The sequence below is a fragment of the Balaenoptera musculus genome, chromosome 15 (genome assembly GCF_009873245.2).
Source record: "Balaenoptera musculus isolate JJ_BM4_2016_0621 chromosome 15, mBalMus1.pri.v3, whole genome shotgun sequence".
Classification (NCBI taxonomy): Eukaryota; Metazoa; Chordata; class Mammalia; order Artiodactyla; family Balaenopteridae; genus Balaenoptera; species Balaenoptera musculus.
The window spans coordinates 81,598,312-81,616,274 of NC_045799.1; the positions used below are offsets into that span (position 1 = coordinate 81,598,312).

Genomic DNA, 17,963 nt, shown 5'->3' on the forward strand with positions numbered 1-17,963 from the left:
GCGCCCGCCCAAGCCTCGCCCAGCCTTTCCCTCCTGACCCCCGCGCCGCTCCCCCGTCACTCAGCCCAAGTTCGCCCGCTGATTGGTCGTGGCAGGGGCCCGTGGCGAGTGGGAGGGGCGGAGGGCTCTTCTCCGATTGGCCCGCACTCAGCGGCGCTGGTCACGTGGGGAGCGACGTTTCGCGCCAATTTCGGTTGGTCGGCCGCAGTCCGCCGCGCGGACGTTTTTAGCTGTCCGGGGAGTGAGAGCTCAGAGCCCGCCAACTGCTGCCGCACAGCCCTCGGCAGCAATGGCACTTAAGGACTATGCGCTCGAGAAAGGTGAGGGTCTGCAAGTGTGGGAGGGGCGTCCTGCGCGGGAAGTTTCCTGGTCAACACCTGTTTGGGTGAGCTGGGGTCCCGGGGGGCCGGGTTCGGCGCGCGAGGCCCGAGGCAGGGTCGGGAGGTGGCGGGTTAGAGGCACACGGTGCTTGCGATGCGCACGGGGCGCCGAGGTCGGGGGAACGCTGGTAACCGCGTACGGGAAAGAAGTAGGAGTCGTGTTGGGTGGGCGGGCACCCCGGCTCTAAGTTCCAGAAGGAAGGGTCGCGCCAAGGGGAGACCAGGACCTCAGGGGACCCTGTCAAAGGTTCAGGGTCGGCCACCCCTAGTCCCACTTCCTTCCGCGCTCTTAGGCGCTCGGAGCGCCCGAGACGCGCCGAAGCCCGGGGGGGGTGGGCAGGCCGGCCGCTGCGCTCCGGGATTGGCCGCGTTAGGCCCACCTCCAAGCGGAAGTGAAGGCGGGCGGAAGTTGCGCGACGCCGCTGGAAGGAGTGTCGTGTGTAAACAGTGTCCTTCCGCGCGGTGGCCTCGGAGGGAGCTGCTGAGGGTGGGGGCCTGCCTGGAATTGGGGTGCTTATCAGAGGCAGAGGGAGGAAGTGGTGGGGTGGGACGGTGTGGCCCTTGACGAGCCGGCCAATCGCCGGACGGGCTCCCGCCCTCGGCGGAGGGATCCCGGGCTGTGAGGCGGCGGCATCTGGGCCCATGTGCTTCTTTGTTTACTAAGAGCGGAAGCCGTGGCGGGAGAGGGGGTGGGGCGGAGGACGGGCCTGGTGGCGGAGATCCCAGTGAGAGCAGCGGTTTAGGGGATCGAAAGAAAAGGAGAATAAAACGCGTAGAAGAAACGCTGAGAACCTTGAGACCTGAGTGTGTTGCTGGCTGTGGGAGGCCCTTAGGAAACGGTACTGAGATTTCTAACTAAGGCAGAGAGTGGAATTCCCCTGCGGGGAGGGTATTGGTTAATACTCTAAACTGCCCGGGGCCACTTTTTCTTCCCTAGGCCAAAACAGGCTTGTGAAAAAGAGTTCTGCCCTGTTTGGGGAGAATTAGGTAGGCTTATTTGAATGTTGTTTCGATTGATGAGTTCATCGATCTCATTTTAAATGGAGGTAAGTATCTTAGATTTCTCTCAGACGGGTTTTGCAGTAAGGTATCTGAAGAAAGGTTGATTCTCACGGTTTTACGCTTTCTTTATAGAAAAGGTGAAGAAGTTCCTACAAGAGTTTTACCAGGATGATGAATTTGGCAAGAAGCAGTTCAAGTATGGGAACCAGTTGGTAAGTTTAAGGTTGGGTAGAGGGAATGGGGCGGTGACTTCAGTTATAAGAGCTGTTAGCAAATGCATTTTTCTGTAAGTGACAAGGTTAGCACCATACCTGATACCTGTGTATCACTAGATTCACAATAATTAAGGTATTTTCAGGAGTTCGGGGGGCTGAGTAATGAGTCTTGTTCTGTCTCACACTGCTGTTTCTCCCACGTGGGGCCTGGGACCTGTGTGCTGAGCTTGTGGTGACAGATTTTTGCTTGTCAACACCGGTAAGGTAAATTTGGCCCCGTGGCTATCTCCTCCCCACCCCAGGTTCGATTGGCTCATCGGGAGCAAGTGGCAGTGTACATAGACCTAGATGATGTAGCTGAGGATGACCCTGAGCTGGTGGATTCAATTTGTGAGAACACCAAGCGCTATGCCAGGCTCTTCGCTGATGCTGTACAAGAGCTGCTGCCTCAGTACAAGGAGAGGGAGGTGAGAAAAATGCAGGGCATGGACCTTAGGTTTTTTTTGAGAAGGTTCTTGGGGGCAGAAAGCTGGCTTTCCAAGCTGGCAGAAAGGGGGCGGTGATTTCTGCCTGGCCCCCTTTATGCGCTCTCCTTTCACCATCCTGATTTTTTCCTATTTTCCTTTCTTTTCCTTTAGGTGGTCAATAAAGATGTTTTGGATGTTTACATTGAGCACCGGTTGATGATGGAGCAGCGGAGCCGGGACCCTGGGGCAGCCCGGAGCCCCCAGAACCAGTATCCTCCTGAACTCATGCGCAGATTGTGAGTGGTCTCGGTGGGGAAGGGTGTGGGGTTTGATCCCCAGAGCCTTGCTAATGATGATTTTTTCCCTCAGTGAGCTGTATTTTCAAGGCCCCAGTAGTAACAAGCCTCGTGTGATCCGGGAAGTACGGGCTGACTCTGTGGGGAAATTGGTAACAGTGCGTGGAATTGTCACTCGCGTCTCTGAAGTCAAACCCAGGATGGTGGTGGCCACTTACACTTGTGACCAGTGTGGGGCAGAGACCTATCAGCCGGTATGTATGGAGCAATGAACAGTGGTTTTTGTAAGAATTAATTTTGTCTGCTGATGTTCACTTGTTATTTTCTCTGATTGTTGTAAAACATGCCGGTGTGTTCACTTTTCATCTTCTTTCTAGCGTGGAGTGGTCTTTCTATACATTCTGTGTTTTTTTGTGTCTGTTGATATCCACCAGGAATAACTTAAGACATTCTCAAAAGTTCCATGGTTTTTGCGACAAAGAGGAATGTGATTCAAGTGACTGACCCTGAGGAGCTCCTTTCCTTATGATTTCCTTTGGTGCTTCCTTTTTTGCATCCTAGATCCAGTCTCCCACTTTCATGCCTCTGATCATGTGCCCGAGCCAGGAGTGCCAGACCAACCGCTCAGGAGGGCGGCTGTATCTACAGACACGTGGCTCCAAGTTCATCAAATTCCAGGAGATGAAGATGCAAGAACATGTGAGTTTGGGGTGTGTGGTCCAGGACCCAGGGAAGGTGGAGCTTGGGAGTCCACTGGAGTAGAAGGAAGAAAGCAGAACAAGAGAGAGAGGAGCTGAGGCAGAGAAGTCATCAAGAGCAGCAGGGAGGTTTAACTGGAACTTGCTGATTGAGTTGGGAGGAGGTAAAGGAGAGCTCAGCGTCCCTCCTGTCGGCTTCTGTGAGGCTGAGTAGGCCAGGAAGCGGTAGAGCAGCGTGCCTGGGGAGGGGAGGTTAGTCCTTGGAGGCCTCACGTACCCTTCTCCCCCAGAGCGACCAAGTGCCCGTGGGAAATATCCCTCGCAGCATCACGGTGCTGGTAGAAGGAGAGAACACAAGGATTGCCCAGCCCGGGGACCACGTCAGCGTCACCGGTATCTTCTTGCCAGTCCTGCGCGCTGGGTTCCGACAGATGGTCCAGGTGAGAAAGGGAGTTTAAAATGAGGAGGTGGTTTTCCCTGTTTCTTCTCATCCCCTAATTCTTATCCAGCCCCACAGAGAAAAGTGTCAATAGCAGAACACCAAGCAAAGCAGAACAAAAGGTTTTGTCAGGAACTCCTGAGGGAATCACGTGGATGGGCAGGTTAAAGAACTTCATTTATACCCTGGCATCTTCCTGCCCAAGGGTTTACTGTCGGAAACTTACCTGGAAGCCCATCGGATTGTGAAGATGAGTAAGAGTGAGGATGACGAGTCGGGGGCAGGAGAACTGAGCAGGGAGGAACTGAGGCAGATTGCAGGTGAGGGGTCAGGGGAAGCACTGGGAGTGTGAGTTTCATCCTAGCACCTTTTATCCCCCGGGGAACACTCTTACTTTTCCCTTTCCCACAGAGGAGGATTTCTATGAAAAGCTGGCAGCCTCCATCGCCCCAGAGATCTACGGGCACGAAGACGTGAAGAAGGCGCTGCTGCTCCTGCTGGTGGGAGGGGTGGACCAGTCTCCTCGAGGCATGAAGATCAGGGGTGAGTGCAGCGTTCAGGAAGAAAGGATGGGTGACCAGGGCCAGTGTCCCATAGGTCACAGAATAAAAGAGCAGGCGTCTTGGCTTCATGGGCACGGGGTGGGATTAAAAGAAATGGTGCTGGGCGTGATGGGGGCAGATCTCGAAAGCACTGTTCTCTGTGTTTGGACAACTTGCATTGAAGGAATAGTTATTCAGGGGCTTCCTTCCCTTCCTCCAGGCAACATCAACATCTGCCTGATGGGGGATCCTGGTGTGGCCAAGTCTCAGCTCCTGTCTTACATTGACCGCCTGGCCCCCCGCAGTGAGTAGTCAGACCCTGGGAGAGGCAGACTGAGGACAGGAGTAGGACCACGACGCTTCCGTGTGTGTCCTCTTCTGGGAGCGTTGGGGAATGGAGATTGGGTCAGCGCCACCACCCACAGCCCTGCAGCTGCCTCGGGAAGGCCTGGCTAGGTCAGAGCAGTTCAGTACAGGCCTTGCCTCACTAGCCCTGTTTCTTCTGTCCTTTGCCCCGTTGTTGCTCCCTTGTTCTCTTCGCTTTTCTTAAACACGTCTATTTTCTTTCTCCCTGGCCCTTTTGTTCAGGCCAGTACACGACAGGCCGCGGCTCCTCCGGAGTGGGGCTCACAGCAGCTGTGCTGAGAGACTCCATGAGTGGAGAGCTGACCTTGGAGGGTGGCGCCCTCGTGCTGGCTGACCAGGGTGTGTGCTGCATTGATGAGTTTGACAAGATGGCAGAGGCTGACCGCACGGCCATCCACGAGGTCATGGAGCAGCAAACCATCTCCATCGCCAAGGCAGGCATTCTCACAACGCTCAATGCCCGCTGCTCCATCCTGGCTGCCGCCAACCCTGCCTACGGGCGCTACAACCCTCGCCGCAGCCTGGAGCAGAACATACAGCTTCCTGCTGCGCTGCTCTCCCGATTTGACCTCCTCTGGCTGATCCAGGACCGGCCCGACCGAGACAATGACCTGAGGTGAATGCAGCTCAGCACTCAAGGAAGACACACCCCTTAGTAACAATCTCTGGAGAGGGAGGAGAAATTAGAAAACTCTTCATTGTCTGCTCATGGAAACTCCAGAACCTTTCCCTCATACAGCAGGGGCTGGTCGACAGTTGTTAAGAGTGGGTCAGGGTTGAAATGTTGATGGTCTTTTAATGGGAAAGTTTGTCCCTGCCAGGCTTTGAGGTGGAGAGCTGAGGGGCCAAGATGTAGAGTTCGGGTGTGACGTGTAGCACCAAAGAGACAGGGTTCCTACTTGCCTCCCCTCTTCCCAGGTTGGCCCAGCACATCACCTATGTGCACCAGCACAGCCGGCAGCCCCCCGCCCAGTTTGAACCTTTGGACATGAAGCTTATGAGGTAGGAGAGCTGGGCGAGGACTGGTGTACTTGTCCCGGTGCCATGGGTGGCAATGTCTTGGCCTGGGTGTGCGTCTCTTGAAAAGCTTTCACTCCTCCTCCACCATATGTCCTGGGTCTGAGAACAGTGAGTCTAGGTCCCCCCAGCCTGGCCATGGGAGACCATGACGCAGAACCTGCCTTTCATGCTACCTCCACCACCTGCCCATCTCAGGGCTGAGACAGGTTCAGATTTTTGGCAAAGCTGCATCCTGCTGCACGGATACTTGATAGCACTATTCTCTCCATGGAGTCTGTCCAGGGGCTCCCAGGGTTCCTCAAGTTTTTCTTCCTTTTACCTATTCTCTTGAAGTTAACAAAACCGTCATATGGATTTGTCATATTCATGCAAAGACCATTTTCCTAAAAATTTGGGAATAACTTGAAATGCAGCATTTGGAGAAATCCATCAGTGATATTTAAGCAAGCAAATACTCATCTGCTGACTTTGTTTTTCCTACTTAAAAGTACCCCCCCCCCCTCCCGCCCCGCCACCAGTCTTCTTAAATGGAAAACTCTTAATGCAGAAAAAACATACTCTTTGCCCCGCCCCCCGCTCCTGCTTTCCCACAGACGTTACATAGCTACGTGCCGGGAGAAGCAGCCCACGGTGCCGGAGTCTCTGGCCGACTACATCACAGCAGCGTACGTGGAGATGAGGCGAGAGGCTTGGGCCAGTAAGGACGCCACCTATACTTCCGCCCGGACTCTGCTGGCTATCCTGCGTCTGTCCACTGCTCTGGTGAGTGCCAGCCTGTCCTGCTGGAGGGTGGTCCGCTTGGGCTCTCCTGGGCAGCCTGCCTTGACGTGGCCCCTCTCTCGCTGCCCCCCCTCCGCTCAGGCCCTGCCGGGGCTAAAGTGCTGACAGTGCAGATAGTGGTCCTGTCCGTGCTACCGCACTGTGGGTACTTGCTGCCCCAGCAGGGCGCGCCCCGCGTCCGTGGAGGGAAGGGCCTTCTCCCTGCTGCTCCGACCTCACTGAGGGGGTGGGTGGGTTAACTGCACTCCCTGTGTCCTAGATCCTGTGCTAGGAACCTTCATTTCTGTCCTCACATCTTGGACCTTAGTCCTGGGGGCTCCAAAGTGCTGTTCGTGCAGGTAGTGTGATTACCTGACCTACTGCTGAGCTAGCACTTCCCGAGCCCCAGGGACACTACCTCTCTGCCAGTTGCTTTCTTGGCTGAGCTCCCCAAGCTCCATCTGTCGTGGTGGGGAGCCCAGTGGAGTTCAGAAGGGTCTGGTCTCCCTCACAGGACAGCTGAACACCGGGACTGGCCAGTGTTGAGAGGCGGAGACTTGGGCAATTGCTGGACGCTGCCCTGGGCATTGCACTTGTCTCGGTCTGACAGTGCCGGCCCCACACTGCGGATGCTTGGCGGGAGGGGAGGGGCCTCTACTCCTTTGTGAGTAGGAACACATGGGTTGCCCAACCTTAGAGCTGGGGGGGGGGGGGTCCCTGACTTTGTTCCACCCCCCTCCTCCCGTTCCCATCTCTCCCTACCTTCCCCTTAGGCACGTCTGCGAATGGTGGACACTGTGGAGAAGGAGGATGTGAATGAAGCCATACGGCTAATGGAGATGTCCAAGGACTCACTTCTGGGTGACAAGGGGCAAACAGCCAGGTGAGTGGCTTAGTGAAGGATGTCAGGGGTCACCTTGACCTTCTTGAGCAGAAAACTTATCCTGTGGCTTCTGCGTCCCTGTGTCTGTGATGTTGGCCTCAGAATTCTAACACTGACCATTGCTGTTCTGTTGGTACTGGGTGTTCTTGTTGTACCCCGACCTTACACACCCATGCTTGCACACCCATGCTTGTTTCCTCCAGGACCCAGAGACCAGCAGATGTGATATTTGCCACTGTCCGTGAGTTGGTCTCAGAGGGCCGAAGTGTCCGGTTTTCCGAGGCGGAGCAGCGCTGTGTATCTCGCGGCTTCACACCTGCTCAGTTCCAGGCGGCCCTAGATGAGTATGAGGAGCTGAACGTGTGGCAGGTCAACACTGCCCGGACACGCATCACTTTTGTGTGATTCCAGTCGCTTGAGACGCTGGTATCTACTCTGCATATCGTCCTAATCCCCCTTCCTTTAAAGATCTGGAGATGCCCTTGAGGGGAAAGGAGGATCCCCTCTTTTTCCCAAACTGTACTTGTATTACTCATTCTTTTTGCTAATAAAGTGTTTGTTTGTTTGTAGATTTGCTGCCTTCTGTTAAAACAGGGTATTTTGAGTTTTCTAGATTCCTATCATCTATCATCTTTTCCCTTTACGCTTGTCTTATTCCAGCCGCTCAGAAGTCTACTTGGGAGTCCCTGCTCTGCCTGCCAGGCACTGATGGCAGAGACTGCACTGGGTTGCCACTCCCACCCCCACTCCAGTTTACAGTCTCAAAGTATGGACACGAGTACCTCTGCCTTCTGGGGTTCAGGCACGTACCTCCCTGTGGTAAACACTCAGTGCTGCAGTAACTGAGAAACGCCTCCCCCTCGGCCAGCCACCGAGCCCGTAGGGTCAAGGCTTTAAGATCCAAGAGTGTGGCACCTAACAGAGAGGACAGAGCCACTAGAAGGGGTGCGGAGGGGCTGCTCCCCTTTTATTAGCAACAGGTTTCTCTAAACGGAGTGTAGCGCCCTCCTCTCGACAGCTGTCCGACCCCCGTGCTGCATCCTTTCAAGTATCCTCTCAGAAGAAGAGCCCCCGCATCCGCCTGCCAATGCCTTGTCGGTCATAGAGGACGTTGAACTTGTTCACGAACTGGTTCATGGTGTTGCATGTCTTGGTGATGGTGCCAAGGTAGGCCATGAGCCCCACGTCATTGCATTGCTGCGAGGGAACAGAAAGAGCCAGTTCCCCGGGGCTCTGGGTCCCCCGCTGCATGCCCAGGGAACAGCCAGGTCCCAGGTCCCGCGTGCAGAAATGACGGCGCGAGCCCCACCTCCCCGTCCTGGGCTTTACACTCACATCGTAAAAGTCTGTCTTGAACTTGTCTGTGCTGAGCACTGGGAGGCAATGACACAGAGCATAGGCCTCGCGCAGGATCTCGTGGTTAAAGGGGACCTCTCCTAAAGGCACAACAAAGGCTGCGTTAGCGTGGATGCTGTCGCTTCCCCAGGAGGGAGAGGAAAAGGGGTTCAAGTGCCAGGGAGACACCTGTCCTACCTGCTTCGGAGGCCTTGACGTACTCCAAGATGAGCTTGACGCGGCTGTGCAGCATCTTGATGGCGCTGTGCTGTGCGATCAGATGTTCGGCCACTGCAGGGGGGCAAGGACAGGCCAAGGTGGAGAAGGAGTGGGGCCACACCTTCCACCCCCCCCACTTACGAAGCCCCTGCAGCCTCCCTTACCAGTGGAGTTCTCTCCACTGCCTGTTGCTGTCATTCGCGCCACGTGGTCCACACCAATGCGTTCAGCTTCCTCTGTGGCCAGAGTGTAAGTCAGCTCAGCAAACAGCATTGTGGCCTACAGGGCACACACAGTCAAAAGGAGGAAACGCCAGGAGCAGAATCTGAGGGTTGAAGGGCAGGGCATTACCTACCTCTCCATTGATTATATCTATGACAGACTCAAAAACGCTGACGGGAAGCTGCAAAGAAGAGATGGGAGAACAGCTCTTACATCAAACACACCTGAACCTATATATTAAGTGCCAAAAACTTGGGCCTTGGCCCTTTCACATTACATTTTCTCATCTAATCTTCCCAAGGACCTAGTGAAGTAGGAATTACCCCATTTTACACAACGGGGAAAATGCACTTTAGAGGTTAAATGACTAACCCAAAGTCTCACAGTTGGTAAACTGCAAAAGAGAGATTCAATTCAGTAAAGATGTCATACAGTTTAAGATAGCAGGGGATGAGAATGAAAGATGGCCATAGCGATGGACAAGCAGGAAAAAGTGGGCACGGGGTCAGTTTTACTCACATCTGTGTGCTTGGTCATAGGGTTCAACTTAAGAAACAGAGGGCTCTCAATTATCTCGCACACCTGGAAGAGGGGGAGGATGCACACGAGTGTCAGGGCCCATCTTCTTCCCCTCCCCCTCTAGTCTCTGCCCCAGCATGCACAAGTGTGTGTATACCTGCTTATGGACGTGGATGTCGGAGGGGTCAGGCGGCCCCCCTGTGGTGTACCAACCGAGGAACTCCAGCTCCTTGAATACCTGTTTAACTGCAGAGGAAGGGGCCAGAGTATTTCTTTAAACCATCCTTCCTTAATTTGAAGCTCCTGGTGTATTTTTACCAGCTTCTCCTCTCCCCACGCTGGCTCAATTTAGAATAATTAATCTCAGTCTTCTCTCACTCCTTACCTTCTTTGCAGGGAATAACTGAATGTGTCCTTTTTCTAAGGTCTCTTCAGCTACTCTCTCTTCACTTTTCCTCTGTTCTCGTCCTATCCTGTTTATTTTTTTTCCCAACCCTCTCCATCTTCCCCACTCTGCTTTTTTCCCCCACTCCCACTCCTCTTCCCCACGTCTATTCCCCTCTCACACTGCTCCTCCTTGGTGTAATAATATTCCTTGTCAATGATAATCTTCTCTTCCACGGTGTGGGACAGCAGCTCAAAGGAGTTCATCACCTCGATATTTCGGCCCTCCTGCTTCCCGATCAGAGCCCCAATCACTGGATGAGAGAAGGACACATAAGAGGTGAGGGTAAGGAAACCCCAAACTTCCCTAATCATTATAGCTTGAGGGTCTGAGGTCAGTGTGAACCAAATATTAGGGAAACGGTGATCTGCGGAGGAGGAATTGGCTTCAGTAAAGGAAGGGGAAAGACCACCATTTGGGGGAGGTGACCAAGGAGAGGAGGCTGGAGAATTACGCCGAACACTCACCCTGCATAGGCCGCCCCTCCTGCGAGCGCATGCGAATCCAATGATCGGAGATGTTGAGAATGACGAGGGGATGAAGAGCGACTGAAACGCTGCCAGTCACTCCGGAGGCCATCACGCTGGGCACGACTAAGGGAAGAGGAAGAGGGGGTGAGAGTCCTCCCGGGAGACGGGAGTGGGAGACGGCAGAGTCGGGCCATACATCCCTCCCGCAAGTTAACCCAGGGAGCTCGCTTTTGACCCGCCCCCCCGACTTCTCCCGGGAGTCCAGGACGGCCTTGATGTGCCCCCAAGTAAGTCTCCAGAAGCCGCTCCCGCGCGGCCCATTACCTGCTGCATCCACCTCCATCCCGCTGCTCCCTCCGGTCCCGTTCGCCGCAGGCGCCGCCGCCGCCGCCGCCATTTCCCCCGCGCCCGCCAGCGTCGGCCCCGCCCCCTCCCTCCCTCCATCCCACCCTCCCTCCCTCCCTCCCGGCTTCCGTAGGCAGAGGCGCATGCGCAGTGTCGCCGTGGCGCGCGCACGCCCCGAACCTGGGCTGCACCGGCTGTATTTGCCTAGCCTCGGTGGGTGGCGCGGGCGGCCCTGGGGTGGGGAGAGCCGGCAGGTTTTCGTAGCCCCTCTAGCCTTCAGCTGACCTTGAACAAATTACCTAACCACACCCTGATCGTCCTCGTCAGTAAAAGTGGGATTAGACTACCTAGTTCCTAAGGCTGTTGCAGAATGAATGAAACGTCCCGTTGCTGCCCTCAGAATAAAACCCAAACCTCTAACCACGGCCTGCAAAGCCCTGCAAGATCCGGCCCCTGCTGCCAGTCACTCCGGAGGCCATCACGCTGGGCACGACTAAGGGAAGAGGAAGAGGGGGTGAGAGTCGGCCCTGGCCTCTGCTTTTCTGCTTCTCGGTCCCCGTGCTTCAGCCACACCGGCCCTCACGTCTGTTCCTTTCACACGCCTCACTCACCCCCACTTAAGGGCCTTCTGTCGCCTTCATCACTGTAACCCCTGTGACCAAAACTGTACCTGACACATGGGCACCTAAATGATTTTTGAGTGAATGCTTTGGCGGTGGCGCCTGGTATTGAGAGGCTCCATCCACACATCCTATCTTTCCTCCTTCTGTATTACCTAGGGCACTAGGAACACCCCCTAGTGTTCTCTAACCTCTTCCAACCTCCCTCTACCCTCCATCTCCATCATCCTTTCCAAACTCACCTCTGGCAAACCTGGCCTACTCCAGCCCTCTCCCCAACCCTGCACCCAAGCAAGCTGTGTACACTGCGTTTACTCCATCTTGTTGCCCCTACAATTTCGCTGGCTCTTTTAGTGTGCGTCTGCACTGAACCCAAAGTGTTAGCTCTTAGAGAACAGGTAGAGACCTGTATCTTGACCCTACGGAGCCTACTCGTGCCCAGAACCAGCAGGTCCCAGGAGATGTTTTCTGGTGATGATGGTGCCTTCTGTGAATTAAGCAGTCTTTCCTAAATGGAGCCTGAGTGAAGGGAAGTTAAAGGGCAAGCAGCCCTCAAAGGAAGGGGCCTGAGAAATCCTGCAGGGAGAGACGTCTTCTGGCCACAGGGAAGTTAAGAGTTTCTCTCGTTTTAATCCCCAGCAAGCGAAAAACCTCCCTGTCAACTGAGAGGGTTATGGGAAAACCTCACTTCTCTATATATGCCTCACTTCTCTTAGGAAAAGTGAGGTCAGAAACATGTATCTCTTAAATAATAGGCAGCTTCTGAGGACTGTAATGCTTCTCAGCTAGATTGAAGACTCAAAAACAAAAATTATTCTGGTGTTGAAGTTGCTAGTTTGCATTGCTGTTTCAATCATTAGAGAATTCCTTTGTCTTTTTGTTGTTTCAAATGCTTTTGAAACATTGTTCAGATAACTATACAACACATAAAACAGTGGTTATTGTGAAATGTAAAGATGACTTGGAAATTGAATCAGTTGTTTATACATGCTTTGGAAGTAAGCTCAACTGAGCATTTCTTTAAAGTGCATTGTATTTTAAAAAACTACCATCAGGGACTTCCCTGGTGGCGCAGTGGTTAAGAATCCACCTGCCAATGCAGGGGACACGGGTTTGATCCCTGATCCAGGAAGATCCCACATGCCGCAGAGCAACTAAGCCCCTGCACCACAACTACTGAGCCGGTGCGCCTCAGAGAGCCCGTGCTCTGCAACAAGCGAAGCCACCGCAATGAGAAGCCTGCGCACCACGACGAAAAGTAGCCCCAACTAGAGAAAGCCCGTGCGCAGCAACAAAGACCCAACACAGCCAAAAAAAAAAAAAAAAAAAAAAAAAAAAAACAAACTACCATCAAAACCTCAGGTTGAAATGATGGTGTTAAAGCAGCTATCCCACTGTTCTTTTTCTCCCTTCCAACAAAACTAAACATACTGTATCACTTTGTTGTTTTGTTAACTTTTCCTTCCGCAGAGTGGAGGTGACTGGGCTGGTGGGGAAGAAAGCAGAGGATCTGCTCAGAGAGCCTGCAAAGGAGGCACATGTGTGAAAGCTGCTAAGAGAGTACAACTTTATTTTTTAATTTTTTTTGGCCACACTAAGCAGCTTGTGGGATCTTAGTTCCCCGACTAGGGATTGAACCCGGGCCCCCGGCAGTGAAAGCACAGAGTCCTAACCACTGGACCACCAGGGAATTCCCGAGAGTTCATCTTAAAAGTTCTCACCACAAGAAAAAGTAACTATGGATGGTGGTGGATGTCACATCCCAGTAACTATGGCTTCTCCTTTTCTCCAATTATCCCCTATTTCCAGACCTTTTGTTCAGAAGGGTCAGGTGTGAGTGATGAGGCATTTTTACAAAATTTACAAAGACCCATTACTCTGGCCACCGTGGCACATGTATTTGTTTCCCATCGTTGCTGAAATAAATTACCACAGACTTCGTGGCTTAAAACATCACACATTTATTGTCTTACAGTTCTGGGGGTCAGAGGTCTGAAATAGTTTCCACTGATCTGAAACCAAAGTGTCTGCAGGGCCACATTCCTTCTAGGGGAGAATCCCTTTTGATGTCTTTTCCAGCTTCTAGAACTGCATTCCTTACATTTCTTAGTTCATGGCTTCTTCCTCATCTTCAAATCCAGTATTTTAGCAGTGTCTTCAAATCTCTCTCTTTGTCCTTCTATTCCCATTATCGTATTGCCCTCTGTTGTAAAATCTGTCTCTACCTCACACTTGGGATTACATTTAGTGCCCACTGGGATAATCCAGGATAATCTCCCCATCTGAAGATTCTTAACTTAATCATATCTTCAAAATCCCCTTCACAGGTTCCAAGGATTAGGACCCAGAGATCTTGGGGGCCACTGCCCAGCCTGCCACAGCAAGTGTGAGCCACTATAGGGGGGCTGGAGACAGCAGTGTCCTCAGTCACATGATCTAGAACCACATCAACCCAACAAGAGAATCCTGATGGCTGGGCCAGAATTAAGCTGGAATTCTCTAGGCTCCCTTTTGGCTGGGCTGTACTCAAGACAGTCTACCAGCCAGGCTGGCCTAGGGTAGCTATTAGTGGAAAGAAAAGAAATGCCATACCAACAAGTGGTCAGGGCAGACTCTTTGATTTTCAAAATAAGTCTAGAAAGCCCCCCATCCCTTTCATCCTGATCATTACCCAAGAGATGGCCAACCAAGAAGGGACAGCCACATTCAGTGAGCAGGCTGCCTTACTACAGTGTGTGGACCAGAAGGAAGTGCGGGAAGTAGAGCTGACTTGAAAGAGGTCATTCCAGTGCTTGGTACCCAGATGCTGTGGGTGGTAGGGAGTGTGGAATGTCCATCCAACACCTTGACTATTGGCCCCCGGTGACTGGCTTTTGTAACAGAAGGTGCATCAATATCAGACTGTAGAGGATCTGCAAAGCCTAAAACATGACACAGTTTCAAGGGCTATAATGATGTGGCCTGAGTCAGCCGACTGGACTGGAACAGGGACACCAGCATCAAGAGAGCCCACAGCAGGTGTTAAAGGTTCGATGGAGTCAATTTACCAGGAACAGGAGGGAGCTTCTGGGCGCTGCAGGCTTGATAAACAGCCAGGGAGTCTTATCAGAGACCAGGTCCCCACTCTGGGCATCCACATGAATGACCCATCTGTCAGGTAGGACCAAGGTGTGATTCCATAGTTTACCGCCCCAAGCGTGTGTCTTTAATTCTCCATATCTGTCATCTTCCAAGTGAGCCAAGCAGCCAGGCCATTGGCTAGCAGCCCAAGTCAGTAAAATGTAACAAGGTTCATCAAGGGGAGTGCTGGCCAGACTCAGGATGAGAATGGCCTTGACTTCTGCCCGTGGTGACATCCACTTTCGGTTTTACGTATCTGGCCATGAAGCTGGATGGCAGTGGCCACCCAACGCACCCATCAGGTTTCACCTTGGCTGAGTCGCCAGTGAGCCAGGCCGGGCGTTTAGGGGAACCTGTGACACTTGAGGGCCCCAGGTTCAGGACCTTGTTTCAGGTGGTTTCTCCCAAGGCAGTAGCTGCCACTTTTTCATGTAAAATCTCTCAAGGGCCAGGCTGACTGCGCTTTTAAATATACCATTTCTATTTGACTAGCGAGGCCTTTTAGGCTCTTCCCATCTTGGTAACTGTCAGGTTCGACTTGACTCATCCCAAAATGGGGTTTCAGGCTGGAGCGCTACAAAGCCTCCTGGGTCTGGAGTTCTTCAGTGGCAGAGGTACCTTGTGGCTGTGTCAGCAGGTGGCGCTGTTGCAGTGAGAGGGGCCTCTCTGAGAGCACAGGCAACAATCCCGTTTTTAAGAAAAGCTGTGATTTCCCTTTCTTGCTTCACAGTCTTTACTGTTTCTGTTGGACCATCGGAGGTGGAAGGAAGGAGGGTTGGGGAGTGATCTCCGTGTTCCACTGTCACCCTCTACATACAGCAGTCCCTGAATGGGAAAATCCCCTCTAACACTTAAGGGACTGGAAAAGTGCAAGCATATATATATCCATCAATTCCTGCTGCGTATACAGGTGCAGAAGCATCAGTTGAATCAGACACCTCTTCCCCTACAGGAACAAGGACCAAGAAATCTAACACCTTTGCCAGGGGCAACAATAACCACCAGCTGGAGACCCCACTAATCCTCCAGCTGAGGCTGCAGGGCAGCGGGGAAAGCTAGCCTGCAGGGCACGGTGGAGGCGGCAGAGGGGAAACCGAACCCTCAGCCTTCTCCTTCTTGGGCCTCGCACTCCAGGGTCAGCACCCACGATTCACTGCTGTCCCTTCCCTTGCATGGAGGGTTGGTACCTCCTGGCCTCCTGTAAATGCCCCAGCCCAGGGGGCCCCTTTCTTTCTGCACCCATGCATGTTCCTGCATTTCACCCTGCAGTCCTTAGGACCTTGCCCACCCCTGTGCCGAGCACCCTGACCTTACTACCAGGAGCCAGGTACTGCGGCTGGGTTGTGAGCCCAGCCCAGCAGATACTCAGGCCACTGGCTTAGGCAGCACTGGCATAAGCCAGTGGCCTGAAAGGTGACCTGTCCGGACACCCTTGCCTTGCACAGAGGGGTGATGACTCACAAGGCCACCATGACTGCCCCCTCCAAACCCACAGTGATGAAAACAAGTGGCCTTGTTATTGGGCTGGGGCTGCACAGGCCCCCTGGGTCACTTGTGGCAGCCCCCCATGTGGCGGGAAGAGAGGACGAGCTGGCCAGCTTCAGTTCATAGAATCCTATGGTGCCGGCCTTGAGTACATTCCTGGAACACACAACGGGCTAGTAAGCTGTGGGCAGGCCACATATCCTGGGCACTTCCTCCCCCCCACCCCGGAACCCCACACCCACCACACACACACATACACACACACACACACCCACCACACACACACACACCCACCACACACACACACACACACACACACACATACACACACACACACACCACTCACACACACACACACCGTTCACACACCGCTCACACACACACACACACACACACACACACACACACACACACACACACACACACACACACACACACACCACTGAGCTCTTTATCCAGGAAGATAAGCCAAGAGAGGGTACGCATTCACCCTTCATTCAGGCCTGGAGGCGGCCAGAAGAGTTTAATCTAGAAATAAAGCATCATTAATTTTCTAATTGATTAAGGCTCTGTGGGGGTAACTAAGATAAATTTGCCCACATGTCTCTCCCCTGGGAATTACAATCCAGAAAAAGAGAGTGACTAGTATTCAAATGTTGCAGGAACTAGTAGACTCTGAGTGGATCCCAATGCAGTGAAGGTCAAAAAATTATCATCTCTTCTAGTCCTCTGGGTCCCTCATTCTGGGCGTTTAATCTGTTGCCAAGTGCTCTTGGTTTTACCTCTATGAAATCTCCCATACCAACCTCCTTCTCCCCGTTTCCAACGACGCCACCCTAAAACCACGCAGCCTGCTGGCCATCCAAGTGCCGAGGAGTCTCTGCTCACCTGTAACTCGTCCCAGGCACCTAGGCTGGGCACCTGGTCGGAAGCCCCTTTTTCCTCAACCCTGACCCCTCCACTCTCACCCTGCCTCCTGCTTACCAGGAAATAAAGGCTCTTTGGTACGACTTACGTCGACTTCCTGATCTCTAACAATCCTAGCGGGTATATACATCTCTCTCCACCTCCTCACCTGTAGTTTCAGGGGATGAATCTTACCTGGAGTTTCATCGGAACATCTTGCGGGAGCCAGTCACGACTCGAGGGCTACAGGCAGGCCTTACTGGAACAAGCAGCGGCCGTGGAGATAAACGGAAGGGCCGCAGTCAGGTGTGGCGGCCACTGGGAGATGACCTGCCAGGCGCGGGTGCAGGACGCCCGCCCTCCACCCACAGGAAGCAGACAGACTCTGGGCTCCAGCCCAGCCATAGCCGTTCATAGCATGTGCCATCCAGGGAATCTGGCTACTTATCCAAAATTGAAAACTTCATTTGCAAAAAACCCATATGAATTTTTGCCACAGCTGAAAATAACTGACAAGTGAGCTGACCTCCCAACAGAGGCCTTCCTGTCCTGTGGCCACCAATGGGACCCACTCCTGGATGTAAAAGCGCATTATCTCCCTTCCTCTGGCCTCAGAGAAGCCTTCAGTACGGACAAGAAAGGGTGGCTGAGCCTCCTAACTAATCCTGGGGTCCTGTGCGCATGCGCATGAGTAAGCGGCGTGGGCTCGTAGAGAGGAGAATGGAATCGACCCACAGAGGAGGAAGCTGGGTCAGATCGCTTAGGGAGCGCCTGCTTCCCTTAAAGTTCCTTGAGTTCCCAACTCTGAGACGGATCCTGCCTTCGGATTCTGCGTGCTGTCCGGGGCCCTTCATCACCCTCCTTCCCCTACTTTGCACGAGTTAGTCTGGAGAGGCTAAATTACACGCGCGATGAAGCACCGGATTGCAGCGCTAACACCTCCCTGAGGCCAGGAACTTCCAGTTACTGAGCAGGAAACGCTTACAGCTGGATGCCCCAGAGCCGCTGTTGCCCTGGGCTGTGCGGTGTAAAGTGGTGATCCAACGGGATTAGCACAGCAGTTCTGACCAAAAGACAGGATTAAGGGGCCTCTCTTATTCCAGGGATGTGAAGAATGCCATCCCCGTACAGAATCTTAGGGCACTTGACGTAAAGGTGAAAGAGAACTATAGAATCATGCATCCGTTTCCAATAACCACTAAAAACTAAC

At 53.3% G+C, this 17,963-nt stretch overlaps 2 protein-coding genes across 3 annotated transcripts; one reads left to right on the plus strand and one right to left on the minus strand.

The window, feature by feature from the left end:
* The first annotated feature begins 171 nt into the window (after positions 1–171).
* MCM7 (minichromosome maintenance complex component 7) lies at positions 172–7,661 on the plus strand. Of its 2 annotated transcripts, XM_036827233.1 has the most exons (16): positions 1,039–1,219; positions 1,318–1,426; positions 1,515–1,594; positions 1,900–2,064; positions 2,236–2,360; positions 2,434–2,614; positions 2,922–3,059; positions 3,349–3,498; positions 3,703–3,817; positions 3,909–4,040; positions 4,260–4,343; positions 4,628–5,021; positions 5,324–5,407; positions 6,019–6,187; positions 6,958–7,067; positions 7,271–7,634. In XM_036827233.1, the coding sequence occupies exons 5-16, from the start codon at positions 2,281–2,283 to the stop codon at positions 7,470–7,472; spliced, it is 1,839 nt and encodes a 612-aa protein (XP_036683128.1). In that variant the 5' UTR covers positions 1,039–1,219; positions 1,318–1,426; positions 1,515–1,594; positions 1,900–2,064; positions 2,236–2,280; the 3' UTR covers positions 7,473–7,634. The 2 variants fall into 2 exon arrangements, with proteins under 2 accessions (XP_036683127.1, XP_036683128.1); XM_036827232.1 differs by lacking the exons at positions 1,039–1,219; positions 1,318–1,426 and adding an exon at positions 172–320 and having other exon boundaries at positions 7,271–7,661.
* Positions 7,662–8,001: 340 nt separating this feature from the next.
* COPS6 (COP9 signalosome subunit 6) lies at positions 8,002–10,709 on the minus strand. Its single transcript, XM_036824184.1, has 10 exons — positions 10,602–10,709; positions 10,275–10,400; positions 9,929–10,060; positions 9,520–9,608; positions 9,363–9,425; positions 8,977–9,024; positions 8,786–8,900; positions 8,601–8,693; positions 8,403–8,503; positions 8,002–8,264 (listed from the first exon to the last, which is right to left on the minus strand). The coding sequence occupies exons 1-10, from the start codon at positions 10,672–10,674 to the stop codon at positions 8,124–8,126; spliced, it is 981 nt and encodes a 326-aa protein (XP_036680079.1). The 5' UTR covers positions 10,675–10,709; the 3' UTR covers positions 8,002–8,123.
* Positions 10,710–17,963: the final 7,254 nt, after the last annotated feature.